Genomic DNA, 16,705 nt, shown 5'->3' on the forward strand with positions numbered 1-16,705 from the left:
AGCCTCATGGAGCTGAGATCTGGAGCTTTTCCTGCACGGAGGGACATTTGGGGCAAGGTGAGACAGGCCTGGCTGGGAGCTCTTGCCCACGTTTTATCCTGAGACAAACCCAGGCTGCTCACCCTCTGTGCTTGTTTCCTCGTGTCCAGTTCCTGGAGAGCATTGATTTATCCTAAAGCACATGAAGAGTTTATTAATGAGTTACTCAAGTTGGGGTTTGGTGGGAAGGAGTGGGAACCAGACAGGTTCTCAAGGACTCTGCCTCTCATTGCTCATGCAAACGTGTCAGAAATCAAAAATTTACCCCAATGCATTCATCCTGTAAGGGCTGAATAAAGGCTTTAATCACTGAGAAATGGTGAGAGGCCGTCCCTGTGTCCCCTGGATGCTGCAGAGCTCTGGTGACAGTGACAGCACCCAGGGAAGGGCTGCAGCTGGGTCAGGGTGGATCAGGAAAATGCTGAGCATCCTCTGCTCTGCCAGGCTCCAGGGAATGGGCACAGCCTGCCAGGGCTCCAGGAGTGTTTGCAAACACTGGGTGGGATTTTTGGGCTGTCTGTGCAGGGCTGAGGGCTGGGCTGGGTGGTTCCTGTGGGGTCCCTTCCAGCCCAGCCCGTTCTGTGCCTGTGTGAGCACTGTGACACACGATTTGTGCTTTGTGCTATTTAATTCCAAACATTTCCTGAGGGGCAGAAAATGAAACCTGGAGGGGGCCAGGGGCTATCCCCAGGGATGAATCAGCTGGAAAGCAGCTCAGGAAGGATGTGACAGTGCAGCTGCTGGCTCCTGACTGAGCTGAGAGCAGCTGAGGGAGGAGGAAGAGGAGGAGGAGGAGGAGGAGGAGAGCAGGGCTGCTGTCTCAGGTTTCCATGCACTGCACGTGTGGGTGGTGCGAGCTGAGCCTGCTCCAGCCACCGAGCGAGCTGGGAGCATGGGGCAGGTGGCTTGGAAGGCTTTATTTCTGTCTCTCTTCGATTATAAAACCGAGAAATACGTCATTGCCAAGAACAAGAAGGTTGGGGTCCTCTACCGAGTGGTGCAGCTCTCCATCCTGGCTTACCTGGTGGGGTAAGAATCACACTCTGCTTCGTGTTTTGCTGTGGTAAAGGTGGATTTTGCTGTGATAAGGACGGGTTTTGCTATGATAAGGACATATTTTGCTGTGATAAAGATAAATTAGGGCACTCTGCACACAGGGACAGCCTGATTTCAGTGCAGGTAATCAGACAGGTTTATGCAGCTGCATTTATTGTGTCTAATAGGTTATGTCTGATTTTTCACCTGCTAGGGATGGCTAGATTCAGCTCTACCCTTCAGATTAAGGTTGGGTTAAAAATAGACCCAGTGTCTATGGCTTTGTGCTGCATTATTTATGCCTTTATTTCTATATTTTGTGGGAGTGGTGCCAAACCCTGCTGTGTGACTCCTCAGGACAAAGGAGCATTATCAGCCCTGGTGCTGAGCCTTGGGGCACACCTGTGCTCTCTGCACAGCACCAGGACCTGCTCAGGTGCAGATGGGAGGGAAAAGCAGAAAATGGGGGATTTCTGTGCTGGAGTGGCTGCAGCAGCCAGGCTGTGGGGGCTGAGGCAGCAGCAGCAGCAATGTCAGCTGCTTTGCATTCATTTCAGAGCAGGGCATTGGCTCAGGGACAGCCTGGGAAAGGCCCAGTTCTGCAGCACACTGGGCACACTGGTGTGTGACCAGTCCCTGCAGGCGCTCAGACCTGGAATTATCCACCCTGTGCTGCTGATTCCTGAGTTTCTGGGGCTTTTTAGATGGTGACACCTCACTGTCTGCGCTCCTGGTCCCGTCACCTTTCCCACACCTCGTGTTTCCACTGATTAAATATAGCAGAGTCGTTTTTAGGTGCTGGGGGTATTTATAGAAAGCTGTGCAGTCCCAGGGAGCAGAGCAGCTCCCCAGCACTCTGGCACGGGCTGGCTGGAGGAGGAATCCTGTGCAGAGCATTGCTGAGGGAGATACAGCATGGACAGGGCAGGGCTCTGCTCCTCCTCTGGCATCTGTGGCTCCTGCAAACCCCTGGCAGTGTCACTGATGGTCCCTGCAGTGACCCCTCCATGCCTGGGGCTTACAGGAACATGTCCCTGTTCACATCCTGGCTTGGGGTGGGGATCAGCAAACCCTTCTGGGCTATTTCTAGCATGCGGCTGCCATTGATTCATTGATTGGCTGCAGAAAATGCAGGGATCTGCTTTTGAGCCCTCCTGGGAGGGGAGAAATCAGTGTTCTTGGGAAAAGGGGAGAGGAGGAAACTTCCCAGGGTGGGTGTGAAAAACAGAGTTGACTCTCCTGTGAAAATGTAGAAGTTTAATAACGGACAATAGGAGACAAAGTCAATAAAGCAATTGGTTTAACGGCCAGGTGCCTCTTGGCATTCCACCAAGAGCACCCTGGCCATTTCAGAACCAGCCTTTATGTACCATTCCTATTGCATCAGCCTGTTGCATGTTAATAAACAATTGGGCATATTGAAACTTCCCCCCAAACCAGTTAACATGTTCCAGGAATTGTTGAGCAGGGCTCATCCTCAGGGCTGCCATTTCAGAGGATCTCTATTCCTTGGTTGTGGTTTCATCATTCTTATCATCACCTCCAGTTTGGGCTTTGGGCCATATTTTCTGTTGATGGTAAGTGCTGACAGTTGGAATATCAATAGCAGGGGTCTTCTTGTGTTCATTGAATGTTACCCCAGCACAAAAATACTTCTATCAGCTATTTCACCACTCTAACAGAAATATAAACTATATCTTTACAGCAAAGTTACTTTGACATTATACATTTCAATACTTGTGAAAAGCCAGTATTATAATATGTGTTTATAACAGTGCTCATGTGCAGGTTTGTCACACGTGGCAGGTGAAGGGCTGGGTGCCACCAGTGCTGCTCAGCCTCTGTGGGCAGGAGAGCCCTGAAAAGGGGAGCTGTGCCACAGATTCAGCCTCTGTCCCTCTCCCAACCTGCCCCAGCACCTTCAGCTTCTTCAAGGGTGATTTATTGTCCTGGCAGGTGATTTTAGCAGTGTTGTGGGGGAGCTGGAAGTGTTTCATTTGATCCAGAGGTTTTCACCCAGGGCAATGGAATTCCTGCTGCTTCCAGAGGAGAGGAGGGAGCAAAGCTTTCCCTGGATGGCTCAGCAAGGCAGTCCCAGGGTGCAGCCAGGCTGTCCCCATCACCCTGGCTCACAGAGGAGCTGGATCCAGCTGGGAACATCCCTGCAGGCTCCTGCCAGCTCAGCTGAGGGGTTCCCTGCCCAGCCCGGTGTGTGGCTCAGGCTCTGTGTGCTGAAGTGAGAGTTCTGCCCTTGTGAACCTGCAAAAGCCTCTCTTGTTTTTCCTCCTGAGAAAGACACAGCCCTGCTCCTCTTCCTTTCACTTTCTGAGGCTGCTGAGTGGGGCACAGATGGAGCCTTTGGTTTCTTACCTCATGACCTGTTATTACACATTCCTCCACTGCTGGCAAGCACAGCTTGTGTCCAGGACTTTATCCTTTAGTAGCAGTGTCAGAGGGTTTGGTGCCATTGGCATGTTTTGATTTGACCTCAGTGTGAATTTCTCTGTCTGACTCATTCCCTAACGCTGCTGTGTTCACACAGGTGGGTGTTTGTGGTCAAGAAAGGCTACCAGGACACAGACACGTCCCTGCAGAGCTCTGTCATCACCAAGCTGAAAGGGGTGGCCTTCACCAACACCTCGGAGCTGGGGGAGAGGATTTGGGATGTTGCAGACTATGTCATCCCTCCCCAGGTTGGCAAAACCCCCTGTGGGTGCTGAAGGGATCTGTCCAGCTCTTCCCTGTGAATCAGCAGGAGCTGGGATACAGGAAGGCGATGCTGGAAGGGGTTTTCTGCTGTGAGTTTTTTATTGGAGATGCTGGGGGTGCTCTGCCTCCCCCCAGGACCGTGGGATGGCTCTCATGGTTGTGTTTGCACCCACAGTGTGAGGGAATTCATCCAAATACCCACACAAAGGGTGGTGTTGTATCTCAGCCTGAAAAGCCACGGGGAGAAGGGGTTGCTCTCTTCTGAAGAGAGCTTCATGCTCCTTATTTACAAGTACTTTGAGAGTAAACCAAGTTTTCTGACTCTTTGTTTATTGCAGGGTGAAAGTGTCTTCTTTGTCATGACAAATCTGATTGTGACCCCAAACCAGAGACAAGCCACGTGTGCTGAGGTAGGAAGAACTGAGCCCCTTGACCCCCAGACCCCTGCAAAACCGGGGCTAGGAGCTGACAGAGGACACTTCTGGAGCCACAAAGAAAGGAAGGATGGAAGACAAGTATTTTTTCCTGTAGTGTAAAAGCTAATCTGGGAAAGTACTGTAAATCTGGGAGGCTCAGCTGTCTTAACTTCCAGAGGCATTGATCATGCAGAGACTTCCTGACTTTAGGTGGTGTTGAATTTCTGCCCAGCTGGAGATGAGACCAGGCAGTGATTGCTCAGGGTTAGGAAAGGCCCTGGGAAAACAAATTTGATGTGACTCAGGGTAGTTATGGGGAGAGGAGACTTTTTAAGAGCCCCATCCTGGAAAGTGCTGAACATTCAGGCTCTGGTTTCCTCCCAGACACGGGGTGGCTGCTCAGCTCCTTCCAGAACATTCCCTAAAGGCCAAAGGCATGAGGTGCTTGTGGAATATCCTCTGTGGAGATGTTTGGAGTGGGTTGGAGCCCGGGGAGGAGGTGTGTGGCTGTGCAGGGAGTGCTGTGCATGGAGCAGATGGATTTTTGTCCATGGAGCAGAAGGATTTTCTATGTCACACCAGGAGCACAGCTGGCTTGGTCAGGGCACTGCTGTCCTCTGGTGGCCAGGACAGGGGCACATTGGGCCAGAGAATTTTGTGGCTTAGATCCAAGGTAGGGTTATCTTACAGCAAAGTGGCCTCTTGCCTAGCTTTGGTGAAACTAATGTTGGTTTTTCCAGTCTGCCCCTCTCCAGACTGAGCAGAACCCAAAACTGGGAGGGTGTGGCTGAGTGCTGGTGCTCCTGGTGGTGGGATATCTGTGCATGACCCCCAGTTACCACTTCAGCAGTGTGGTTTTAGTGCCCACACAGAACCCACCCCCCTTTCTGTGTCTCTGGTGTCCTGTCACACTGTCACCTGTGTCCTTTCCCCTCTGCAGAGTGCCAGCATTCCCGATGCCCTGTGTGACAGGGACACGGACTGCCTGGAAGGGGAAGCAGTGGTGGCTGGCAATGGTAAGGGACATGTCCCTGTCTGAGCTGTGTCTGGAGTCCTTCAGAGCCCTCAGCCTGGGTACAGCCCCCAGATCTCTGACTGCAGAGAGCATCAAGGCCTTTCCTTTTGTCCCCTTTTCCCCCTTTTCCCCCTTTTCCCCCTTTTCCCCCTTTTCCCCCTTTTCCCCCTTTTCCCCCTTTTCCCCCTTTTCCCCCTTTTCCCCCTTTTCCCCCTTTTCCCCCTTTTCCCCCTTTTCCCCCTTTTCCCCCTTTTCCCCCTTTTCCCCCTTCCCTTTTTCCTTTCCCCTTTTTTTATTGAGATCCCTGCCTTGCTCACAGCTCTGTGCTGGCTGGGCCAGGGAACCCCAGGCTGCTGAGAGGCACAACAAGAGGGTGTTTGTTCCAGCTGAGAGGCCCTTTCACAGCAGGGAGGAGAGGGAAAATCCTGAATTCTCAGATGCCCTGTGGGCAAGGAGAGGAGGTGCCTGCTGTGTGACCTTTTCTGTGCTGTCTGCTCACAGGGGTTAAGACTGGCCGTTGTTTGAAAGACAGGGGCAGCAGCAGAGGGACTTGTGAGATACTGGCCTGGTGCCCAGTGGAGAAAAGATCCAAGCCCAAGTACGTGTCTGCTTTCCAAGCTTGAGCTGCTCGGCTTGTGTGTCACCCAGGGCAGTTCCTGTGTCCCCTCTGCTTGGGTGCTTGCTGGAATGTTGGCTGCTCAGTGCAGGAGGGGGCTCTGCAAGGCTCCCCCTGGCAGGACTGGCCCTCTGCTCCCCCTGCTTCTGCTCCCAGCTCTGGGGGTGTCCCCTGGACCTGCATGTCCTCACCAACCCCTTGCTGGCGCTGTGGGGGAAGTGGCACACCTGGCCTGGTGCCATCCAGCCTACTGGATAAAGCTGCTTCTAAATGGCAATTCAAGATTTCACATGTGGGCAGGGGACAAAGACAGAGAACAAGCCTTTCTCTTGCAGGAAGCCACTTCTGGGCAGTGCAGAAAACTTCACTGTTTACATCAAGAACTCCATTCGCTTCCCCAAGTTTAAGTTCTCCAAGTAAGTGCCACAGCTTCCCGAGCTGCTCCTGCTTAACAGACATTCCCCCTCCTACAGAAAAGTAAAGTGCCTGGACAAGGCTGGCAAAAAATGCAGACTTAAAAAATATTAGTTTGCTGATGCAATGTGAACAAACTAAACCAGTGTAGAGATATGCATGTCCTGGCTCAGATAGGCATTTCTAGAATCTTATTGTTTTTCTTGAGAAAAATAGATCACCCTGGAGCAGTCTGGCAATCTGTTCCGTGTGAGTCCTTTCTTGAGCCCAGATTCAGCTGGCCAGGAGATCATTTTTGTGGGACAGGCTGCTTTCCCCAGGCCAGCAGCAGAGACACCCTCAGGGTGCACGGAGGGTGTTGGAGAAGCCTCTTGTCTCTGCAGTCCTGCTGCAGGCTCTGAAGGCAAGGAAAGGGGGAGCCAAGGTGGATTTCCCCGTTTCCCACGTGCAGGATGAACGTGCTGGCCACTGACAACGAGTCCTACCTGAAGAGCTGCCGGTACAGCCAGGAGCATCCCTACTGCCCCATCTTCGTGCTGGGCAACATCGTCCGCTGGGCTGGGGGCGACTTCCAGGAAATGGCCTTGCAGGTAGGAGTGCCTGGGGCTCCTGGGTGTTCCCAGCTGGATCACTGGGAGGCTCTGAGAGTCACTGCCCTGCGAGCTGCCTCCTGCACTGCACTGCACTGCACAGGTGCCTAAAGTCAAGCTGGTCCCATTTCTCCTGTCCCCAGGGAACGGGGGTTCTCTAAAACAGCTGGTTGTGTGTGATGGTGTTCACAGGGGTTTTCAGATGAGGGAAGAGACGAGGATGTTGACTCTATATTTCAGAAGGTTTGATTTACTATTTTATTATATATGTATTACATTAAAACTATACTAAAAGAATAGAAGGAAAAGTTCTCATCAGAAGGCTAGCTAAGAATAGAAAAGAATGAATAACAGAAGCTTGTGGCTTGGACAGAGAGCCATCTGTGCCATGATTGGCCATTAATTACAAACAAGCACATGAGACCAATCACAGATCCACCTGTTGCATTCCACAGCAGCAGAAAACCATTATTTACATTTTTTCCCTGAGGCCTCACAGCTTATCAGGAAGAAAAACTCCCAAGAAAAGGATTTTCATAAAAAGATGTCTACGACAGTTGTGTCACTTATCTTCTATTCAGGGCTGCCCACACTGCTGCTCTGCCAGCAGGGATTATTATTAATTTCAACATTATTACTACAGCGTTGGATTAAACCCAGAACTCTGGAAATCCACCCCTGCATAAAAAATCATCTTCCCCACTGAAGTGTGGAGTGGAATGGAATGAAATCAATGTCCTGAGAGGAGAAACCTCAGGGAGAAGTGGGGTTGTAGAGTAATACTGGGATTAATGTCACACACCTGAACTCAGCCCAGGCAGGAGTGTGCCCCCTTGTTTGACCAGAAGTGCAGCTGCTTCTTGCCCCTGGGGAAAATCTGCCCAAGGGTCTGACAGACTTGAAGACACTTTAACTGAGCTAAGCTTAAACAACTCCCCCTGTCTCTCTCTTTTAAGGGTGGTGTGATAGGAATTCAGATTGAATGGAACTGTGATCTTGATAAAGCCCCTTCTGAATGTAATCCTCACTATTCTTTTAGCCGGCTGGATAACAAGTCTGCAGAAACCTCCATCTCTTCTGGGTACAACTTCAGGTGGGTACAGAGGAGGGCACAATGCAGTGCCACAGCTGGGCTGGGCTGTTTGAGCTTGCAGGTGCTGGAGGTTGGCAGTGGAGTGGCACCAGCCTGTGCCAGGCCCTGCTGCAGCTGAGCACAGAGCGCTGCAGAGGAGGGAGGGAGGTAGAGAGTGCTCCTGGCAGGCTGAAGCTGGCTTTGATAAGGGAACAGATCTCTTTGAAGGGATGAAAGGCTTCAGATGGGCAGGTGGAATTAAATCCAGCATTGCTGTTTTCCAGGTTTGCCAAGTATTACCGGGATGCTGAGGGGGTCGACTACCGGACGCTCATTAAAGCCTACGGAATCCGCTTCGATGTGATGGTGAATGGCAAGGTGAGGGCCAGGCCAGGGTGGGCCAGAGCCTGCAGAGAAAGGAAAGAAGTGGGGGGGAGGCAGCTCTGAGGTGGGGACAGCCTCTCTGGCTTGTTGTAGGAAAGGGCTTTTCCCATCCATCCATGTGGATCCAATGCCTATATAAGAGAGATCACCTGCAGTGCAGCTGGGCCTGCACTTCCTCTACTTAAAACCAGGCTTGTGTAAAGCCCAACAGAAATAAATGTGCCCCAGAGACTTGTTTTCCATGTGCAAGCACTGCAGAGAGAAAAGAAGCCTAATCCAGGGATGATGCAAGCTCAGAAATGCAGCCAGGGACAGTCAGACCCAAGACACACAGACAGACCTTCAGCCTCCAAGATTGCTCACTGCAAATCCCCCCTGGTTGTGCCTGGGAACAAAACACACCCAGGGGCAGCAGCAGCTTCCCCAGGGCAGTGCCACACCCTTGGGTTTGTTTTGTGGGTTGTAATCTCAGTGGTGACTTCATGACCTTTGTTCTTCCAGGCGGGGAAATTTAACATCATTCCCACCATTATCAATATCAGCTCGGGGCTGGCACTCATGGGAGCTGTAAGTGAATGTTTTGTGTTAAAGTAACCCCAGGGGACCCAGATTCCAAATGGGATGAGAATGGGATGGGGGGGTTTAAACCTTCTCCAGCAGAATCTTTACTACTCGGATTACTCTGCCAGGTGTGTGTCTGTATCCTGTCTTAAAACCATTTGTTAATAAACCTGGTAGTCTAAACATCCACACAGGCTATATATTATCTATACATATCCTGGTGAATGAAGGAAAACACTGCTTCTACAGTGTTCATAAATTATTATTTCATTAATGTTTATTTCTAATGACATCAGGAACACTTCCTCTTCTGTTTCAAAGATTAAACAAAAGTTTTATCCCTTTGCAGGGAGCTTTCTTTTGTGACCTGGTGCTGATATACCTGATCAAGAAGAGTAACTTTTATCGAGGCAAAAAGTACGAGGAAGTCAAGTAAGTGAGCCTGGCTTTGTGTTAAAAATCATGGCTTTTTGTTAAGAGAGATAGAAAAGAGGAGATACAGGAGCACAGTTCCAGGGAACTATATTCTTCCAAATGATTTTGGCCAAGTTATTGGCTTCCTCTGTAATTCCTTGCTGCAGTGAGCTGGGGAGCACAGGCAGCTGCTGTGTCATGGTTGGACTGGCAATGGCCTCGTGCTGTTGGTCCCTCATGACCAAGGGTGGAATTGGGGCAGCTCCAAGAGCCTTCTGAAACTGCAAAGTGGAGGGGCCTTTGGGTAAGGTGAGCCAGGCCTGGCTGGGAACATTTTTGCCTCCTGAAACAATCCCAAGCTGCTCATCCTGTCCCTGTGCCTGTTTCCCCAGGTCCAACTCCAGGAAGTCCCTGTCGAGCCCTACGCTGAACGGGAATCAGAGCCCGGAGCAGCTCGATGGGCTCTAGGCACAGCAGAGGCTCTGCCAGCTCCAGGAAACCCACACAGGTGTGGCACCACACCAGCACTGGGAGGTGGACATAGCCCAGATCAGGCCTGCTATGATCAGGATTCCCAGAGGAAAAAGCCTTCTCTAAAGACTGCCTTTCTTCCCTGAGATTTCTCTGGGATCCTGAGCTTGCAACACGTGTCGTCACTATGGATTTATAAAAGGATTTTTATAAAAGGACAAAGAAGGCACCAAATGAATGTTTTTATATCCACTGGTAGATATATCTGTACTTATGCCAATAGCCAGCATTGTCCTGTGGCTGTGCTTTGCTTCCATGTGGAGAAAAGCTGTGATGGGAGCACTTTGGGAAGGGCTGAAGCTGAAACCCAACTGTGGCAGCCACTGCCTCCAGCTCCTGCCTGGGTGATGGTGTGACATCAGGTGTGAAGCAGCAGGACAGCTCTGCTCAGGAAATGCAGGGAAATGTGGCACTGGAGCTGGGGCTGTGGTCCTGCAGGGCCTGAGGCAGGGGGGACAGTCACTGAGCAGCAACGTGGAGCCCCTGCACAGCTCCTGCCTCCTGTGCCTGCTGTCATTTGCTGGGACTGTCCTCGCTGCACCACTGCCTGATTTCTCATGCTGGGCAGGTCTGGAAGGGCACTCAGTGCCTCTGTTTCTCACAGCACCCCGGGCTGTGCTGCAGACTGAGAGGGGCAGCTCTGCCAGGGCCACAGGCTGGGCCAGCCTCCTCCAAATCCACCAACAGCAGGGAGAGTTAGGACGTATCTGCCTGCTACTGCAACAGCAGTGACCTCCAGGAAACACAAGTGCTTGTCTCTCAGCAGAATCACTCTCCCTGCAGCCCATTTTGTCCATTTATCTCATGTGAGGATGTAACCAATCTCAGAAAAGGGCTTAAAGAATTTCATTGTGTTCTGTACATGCTGCCCCATCACCACAGACTGGGAGCTGTCCTGATGAAGATTAAATGTTTCTGTGCATGCTTTGAATACCAAAAGTTAAAGATGCTCCTGCTGCAGCATCTGAGGGTGGCATCAGGGAGCTGCTGCCATTGAGTGTCTGCACAAATGGCACCAGCAGCTGCACCCACCTCTGCTTCAGCCTCTTTACGGTTGTTACTCTGAGGTACAGGTTCATCCTAAATTAAAATTCACCTCTGTTAGTGGCAAACTCTGAACCCAGTCACTGACAGCAAACCCCACTCAGTCTAGTTCCTCCCCTCTGCTTCTGTGTAGTGAGCCAAAAATGGGGCTAGAAAATAGAATTAAACACTGGAGTTCATTTAGGATAAGCTGTGTACCTTTGGTGCTCTGATCTCACCCAAAACCTTTTCTCCATGTCAGGAGTCTCTCCTCAAGGCAAACAAGAGTCACCACGTGGGGAACTGCACAAGAGTTCCCACCAGGCTTTTGACTGCCAGGGTTTAATTGGAGTTGAGCAATTTCTAGATGGTGAAACACAGAGTGAACCCCCTGCGTGCCATCGGGGCCTGGCACAATTCCTGGCAAGCAAGCAGCTCCTCCTGACGTGCAAAGCTGACTGTGCTCTGCTGAAACCATTGTTTTAACTTGCTGAAACATCCTCCTGTGAGAGGACCAAAGCTATTTCCTGAATCTAAGTCTCCAGGCCTCCCAGATCCCCTAGAATGTTTCCTTTCTTTAGGCTGTGTAACACAACTCCTACAACCCCTGCTGTTAATAAAACATAACCAGATTCCTTCTCAGGAGCTCCTCTCTTGACTTTGACTCTTTTTTTTCTCCTTGTGTTTCATGTTCAGCAATAAAATGTGTCACTTTAGGCCAGTGCTCCCTGGGAGTGCTCTGTAAGTGTTTTTTCAGGTCAAACCACCTGGTGTGGTGATAGTGATGTGAGCAAATCAATGAATCACTTATTTTGGCAGGAACAGGGCTAGAGGAAAGGCGTTACCTGGATGGTGGGTGATAGATTTATCCCATTTTGTGGCTTTTCTGGAGATCAGTGACAAGCACCTGTGCCAGTGGCATTTACTGATGGCAATGAGGGAAGAGAACATTTGCATGTATGTTTCTGTACCAAACCTTTACATCAACTTAATTATTTTCTTGTGTCAGTGGAATTATTTTTAAATAATTTCATTTTTCAGGGTGCTGTGTTACTAATCCAATATTTGTGTGTAGCACATCCAGAGGGGATTGTAATTGGTGTGTGTATCCAAACCACCAAGGATACAAGGCACTATATCAATCAAACCCCACAGCTGTGCCTGTTTTTAGGGACAGAAATTATCCTTAAAAAAAAAAAAAAAACAAATACAGGAGTCATCCAAACGGTGCTTCACATTCAGTTTAATTAGAACAGTGCTACTGATTAATTCGTACTTGGACATAATTTACCAACAGCATTAACGACACGAGCCACGGACAACAGTTTGGAAAGTGAGCTGGCCTATGGTGTAGTGACTTTTGGCAAGAGTCCTGCAGCTCCGGCAGCGGCGAACATTCCGTGCATCAGTACACGTGAACCATTCCGTACAGGAAAGTCCAGAACAGGACGTAGGTGAAGAGCCCTCCCACGAGCCCCCCCGTGAACAGCGGCCTCCGCGACTTGAAGTACTTGTTCCACCGCCGGCCGGCCTTCAGCACCAGCAGCACGGACAGGAGGACGGAGGCCAGGAAGTAGAAGATGAAGCCGTGCAGGCCGGTGAGGCCGAGGATCCCGGCCGTGGCTCCCGACAGCGCGGACACCGAGGTGCGGCAATAGTCCAGGATGGCCGCGTTGCCCCGCACCGCCGCCTCGCTGATGAACTGCGGCCCCTCGCGCTTGGCCACCACGGCGGCCATGGCTCCGCGCCGGGCTCGGGCAGCTCCTCGCTCGCACCGACACTGAGGTGAAGCAAACACGCGCTGAACGAGCCCGCCCGGCCTCCCTCAGGCCGCCGGGAGAGCCCCGCGGGCCCTCCCGCCCGTCCTCCCCTTCCTCCATACCTCTCATCCACGGCGGCGCGCAGCCCCGCCGCTCCGTCAGGCCTCGCAGCGCGCCGAGGGTCCCCGCACAGCGCCCGTCACCGCGGGCCGCCCGCCGGGCCCGGCCCTCCCCGACCGCGCCGCCGCCACCGCCCGGCCGCCATCTTGGCCAGGGGAACGACGGGATGCGGCCGAGCGGGCGGCGCGCCGTGGGCGGGGCGGCTCCGGATTGGCTGGCGGGGAGAGAGGGGCGGGGCCGGATTGGCTGGCGGGGAGCGAGGGGCGGGGCCGGGTGAGGCGCTTTTGTTCGGACGGCGGCGGCGACGGGGCGGACATGGCGTTCGTACCGGGACAGCCGGTCACCGCCGTGGTGGTGAGCGGGCACGGGAGGGGCGGGCACCGCTATTCGGGGGATGCCGTGCCGGGGTCTGCTGGCGGGGATGGGGAGGGGAATGCCAGTGGTGCCCGGGGGCCGCTGGCGGGGATGGAGCGGGGGATGCCGGTGGTGCCCGGGCGGAGGTGCCGCCCCGGGGCAGCTCCGGTTCGCGGGTGTGTGGAAGGAGCGGGCGAAGGGTGCAGGTCAGGACGGGGACACGGGTGCCGGTACCGGTGCCGGCCGGCAGCGCCCTGCGGGCTGTGGGAGGGCGGAGGTGCCCGGGCAGCCCCGGTCCGCCGGCGAAGGGCGCGGCCGCTCGGTCCCCAGCGCCGCCGGGCCCGGTGGCCGCTCCCCGCTGTCAGATTGTCCGTCCGCGATACCGGGTGGGAGAACGGAGGGGAAACTCCGCCGGGCGGAGGGACCGAGGCTGCTCGAGAGAAGAGGGAGGGAACCCGCCGTTCTCCCGGTACCGGTACCGTGCGGATCCCCTCTGAGGGCAGGATAAGCACCTGCGTGTCTGGGTGCGGTTTAGGAAGCAGAGCTTCACAGTGAGATAATGGCTTTAATCAGCGCGCAGTGCGAGGGAGGCATTCTGCGCTTTCCCCTGGCCGTGTCTGGGCTGTGCCTGCGTGGGTGCTCCCGCTGAGGACACGGATGTTTGGAATCCAGGGAGTTTGGAATTCAGCAGGGCAGTTCAAGGTCTGTGTGACAGGAGGATCACTGAATGGTTTGGGTTAGAAGGCACCCGTGAAGGTCATGACATCCACCCCGCTGGAATGAGCAGGAACATCTTCCATTAGATAGGGTGGAAGGACCTTTTGAGAGGTTTTTGTGTCAGTTAAGACCGTGGCTTTTCACCCTGGCTCAGGAATTGCAGCAGCTGGCATTTCTACAGTGCTGACACAGTGCACAAAGCTGCTCAGATGCCTTTGTGCATCGGGCAGTGAGGAACCTGCCCCGGGTTACAAAAGTTATCCTGAAAAAGAACCATCCTAATAATAGGTTGTTATTTCTGCTGATAGGACTAGCAGGAACATAAGGCATGTGGGTAATGAGCAAGATGAGGCTGGGCATGAGTGACTGCTGCTTATCAAGGCATGAGTCATGTTTACAGAGACCTGCTCTGGTTTTAGTGTTGTTCCTTTCTATTTCTGGACAGGCAGGAGAGCTCTGAGTAATTGAGGGGCTGGGCTGTGTCGTGGGATATCTGTGAAAAACAATCTGACTGGATCTGAAGTACCAGTGTCTGAAATGTACTTGAAATTTCTTCCACTCGTCACAATGCTCAGCTATTTGATCTCTTTCTCTTTCCAGCAAAGAATTGAAATACATAAGCTTCGTGACGGTGACAATTTGATTCTGGGATTCAGCATTGGGGGTGGCATTGATCAGGACCCTACTCAGAATCCTTTCTCTGAAGACAAGACTGACAAGGTCAGGCAATCTTTTTCTGTAGCAATTCCCTCTCCCAAAGGCTGAGGTGCCCAAATCATCATCTGCCCTCTATCATAGCTACCCTCTGCCCCATTATCACTTGCAGGCTGAGGTTGTTTAAGTGACTTCTCCACCTTTTCTATTTTCCAGCATTGCATAAGCCTGTTTTTGACTAAAATCTCATAATACACTATGGAGTTTTTTTTTGTGTTGTCAGTCAAATGGCTCTTGAGTACTGAATCCTCCCACATTTAGTAAATGAACTCTCCATTTTTTCCCAGGGTATTTATGTAACAAGAGTGACAGCAGGAGGCCCAGCAGAAGTTGCAGGACTCCAGGTTGGAGATAAGATCATGCAGGTAAGCACCAAAATAAGACAGTACTGCTGCAGTACCAGCTGCACAGTGCAGAGAAACATCTGCTGGGGAAAATAATCTTCTGGGTACTTCCCAAGATAGTTTGTGGGGTTTATAAATAAACTGAGCTGTGGCATAACCATAACCACTACGTGGTTCTGACAGAACAGTCACAGGACACCTGTGAGCCCCTGCACCTGCCTTATTTTATGGTTTTTTCCCAGGTGAATGGCTGGGATATGACAATGGTGACCCATGACCAGGCCAGGAAGAGGCTGACCAAAAGGAATGAGGAGGTGGTCAGGCTGCTGGTGACCAGGCAGTCCCTGCAGAAGGCTGTGCAGCAATCCATGATGTCCTAATCCATCATCCAGCTGGGGAGGGGGTGGGAGGGAGATCTATAGACTGGTATCAAAGAAAGAAGCAACTATTAGACTGGAACAGGTTGTGTGGAAGGAGTGCATGTTCCTACCTGTGGTAAACACTACTTTTTTTTTTTATTTTAACTTCTTCTGGTGTAACTGGCAGTAGTAAAACAATACTCCCCTCAGCAGAGTGCTTCTCTAAAGTCTGCCCTGCAGGTACATGGCAAGACTTCTGTGGTCATGGCTTCCAGGACAGGACAGACCCAGGTTATCTAAGAGCAACTGGAAAAGCCTTAACTTGGACAGGATTCTTCTGTAGCACAAAAGCCTCCTCTTTTAGGAGGAAATGTGGTTTCTGCTATGGGAGACCCGAGGGTTTGCTGTGCCTAAGCTTTTAGAAGGGAGCTGTCCTGTCCCTCACAGTGCTACCAAATTGAAATGCCAGAGTTGAGAGCTGCACAGTGCTGTGGGGAAGAGCACTGTACTAATCAATCACTGTGTGCAAGATAGAGTGGCTGAAGGGTTTGGGGCATTACAGTTTCCTGCAAAGATTCCCTGGATAAAGCATCCTCTTCAGGCAAGGAACAACTGAGGAACACACAAGTGTTAGCTCAATGCCTGTGAAATACACTACAACTTCATGGTCACTACAGTTCAGCCTCACTGCCAGGGTAAAACCTGAATTCTCCTTGTTCCCAATTTGTACCATCAGATGAACTGAGTTTAATTGAAGGGAATATGGAGCAGGAAACAAAACAATGTTCCTGAACTTACCAGAAATGCTGCTTGTAACTGTAGAGTTTTCAGTCCTTCATTCCACTTCTATCAGACTCGAAATGGGAGGGATTTTGGTTTGTCTTTTAGAAGACTTTGCTTAAATCAGTGATTTTTTATAAATTAGGATGGAAGAGATGAATATGCCAGTAATTTTGCAGAAGTGCCTCTTGACCAAATTTAAACTTTTAGTGGGACACTAAGTGGTTTAAATCAACATGCCACAGGGCTGAAGATCCTTGCTGCAACACTAAGTCCATGATCTAGCATCCTGTGGTTTGTTAGCCAGTTAGCTTTACAGTTACCCAAAACCTGGAGTTTTTAATCCTCTTCAGTTGATCTAGACATATCTATAGTTTCCTTAAGCAGCCTTGGGGTAAGCTGTTGTAAATAGAGCACAAGGAGGTGGCAGACTAATTTATTCAGTACCTGACTGCTGTGCCATGGACCTTGTGATTGATGCATCTCAGACTGTTCTGTGCACACCAGCAGATGCCTATTTACCAATTTTGTATCTCTGGAATTACTACAATCCTGCTTTGGAATTTTGTTACTTAAGAATTCAGTAGTAAATTATAAGTCTTTCAAGTTGGAGTTATTTTTGTTACTATAAAGATACACTGCTATTTGTACTGCTTTTTTTTCACTTGATTTTACACAATAAAACAAAGTTGGTTTTCCTGAACTGTTTCTCCTTTTATTTAGGAGTGCCACGTCACT

General features: G+C 51.3%; 3 protein-coding genes across 5 annotated transcripts; 2 read left to right on the top strand and 1 right to left on the bottom strand.

The window, feature by feature from the left end:
- Positions 1 to 700: 700 nt before the first annotated feature.
- Positions 701 to 11,464, top strand: P2RX5 (purinergic receptor P2X 5). 3 transcript variants are annotated; one of them, XM_063173724.1, is made up of 12 exons: positions 701 to 1,068; positions 3,617 to 3,767; positions 4,122 to 4,310; positions 5,140 to 5,215; positions 5,716 to 5,812; positions 6,166 to 6,246; positions 6,696 to 6,834; positions 7,791 to 7,927; positions 8,191 to 8,284; positions 8,792 to 8,857; positions 9,201 to 9,283; positions 9,658 to 11,464. In XM_063173724.1, the coding sequence occupies exons 1-12, from the start codon at positions 932 to 934 to the stop codon at positions 9,731 to 9,733; spliced, it is 1,326 nt and encodes a 441-aa protein (XP_063029794.1). In that variant the 5' UTR covers positions 701 to 931; the 3' UTR covers positions 9,734 to 11,464. The 3 variants fall into 3 exon arrangements, with proteins under 3 accessions (XP_063029794.1, XP_063029795.1, XP_063029796.1); XM_063173725.1 differs by having other exon boundaries at positions 702 to 1,068; positions 4,122 to 4,298; XM_063173726.1 differs by having other exon boundaries at positions 707 to 1,068; positions 4,122 to 4,193.
- A 578-nt stretch (positions 11,465 to 12,042) lies between these two features.
- Positions 12,043 to 12,768, bottom strand: EMC6 (ER membrane protein complex subunit 6). The gene is made up of 2 exons (XM_063173677.1): positions 12,702 to 12,768; positions 12,043 to 12,599 (listed from the first exon to the last, which is right to left on the bottom strand). Exon 2 carries the CDS (start codon positions 12,555 to 12,557, stop codon positions 12,225 to 12,227), a length of 333 nt encoding a protein of 110 aa, XP_063029747.1. The 5' UTR covers positions 12,558 to 12,599; positions 12,702 to 12,768; the 3' UTR covers positions 12,043 to 12,224.
- A 209-nt stretch (positions 12,769 to 12,977) lies between these two features.
- Positions 12,978 to 16,670, top strand: TAX1BP3 (Tax1 binding protein 3). Its single transcript, XM_063174055.1, has 4 exons — positions 12,978 to 13,053; positions 14,371 to 14,490; positions 14,772 to 14,849; positions 15,071 to 16,670. Exons 1-4 carry the CDS (start codon positions 13,015 to 13,017, stop codon positions 15,206 to 15,208), a joined length of 375 nt encoding a protein of 124 aa, XP_063030125.1. The 5' UTR covers positions 12,978 to 13,014; the 3' UTR covers positions 15,209 to 16,670.
- Positions 16,671 to 16,705: the final 35 nt, after the last annotated feature.

The sequence above is a fragment of the Melospiza melodia genome, chromosome 21 (genome assembly GCF_035770615.1).
Source record: "Melospiza melodia melodia isolate bMelMel2 chromosome 21, bMelMel2.pri, whole genome shotgun sequence".
NCBI classification, from domain to species: domain Eukaryota; kingdom Metazoa; phylum Chordata; class Aves; order Passeriformes; family Passerellidae; genus Melospiza; species Melospiza melodia.

Bases quoted from the DNA above. Each gene is read 5' to 3' on its own strand.
- P2RX5 (XM_063173724.1), top strand. From the start codon at position 932: ATGGGGCAGGTGGCTTGGAAGGCTTTATTTCTGTCTCTCTTCGATTAT. The intron at 1,069-3,616 runs GTAAGAATCACA...GTGTTCACACAG, and splicing joins ATCCTGGCTTACCTGGTGGG to GTGGGTGTTTGTGGTCAAGA. The intron at 6,835-7,790 runs GTAGGAGTGCCT...CTCTCTTTTAAG, and splicing joins TCCAGGAAATGGCCTTGCAG to GGTGGTGTGATAGGAATTCA.
- EMC6 (XM_063173677.1), bottom strand. From the start codon at position 12,557: ATGGCCGCCGTGGTGGCCAAGCGCGAGGGGCCGCAGTTCATCAGCGAG.
- TAX1BP3 (XM_063174055.1), top strand. From the start codon at position 13,015: ATGGCGTTCGTACCGGGACAGCCGGTCACCGCCGTGGTG. The intron at 13,054-14,370 runs GTGAGCGGGCAC...TTCTCTTTCCAG, and splicing joins AGCCGGTCACCGCCGTGGTG to CAAAGAATTGAAATACATAA. The intron at 14,491-14,771 runs GTCAGGCAATCT...ATTTTTTCCCAG, and splicing joins CTGAAGACAAGACTGACAAG to GGTATTTATGTAACAAGAGT.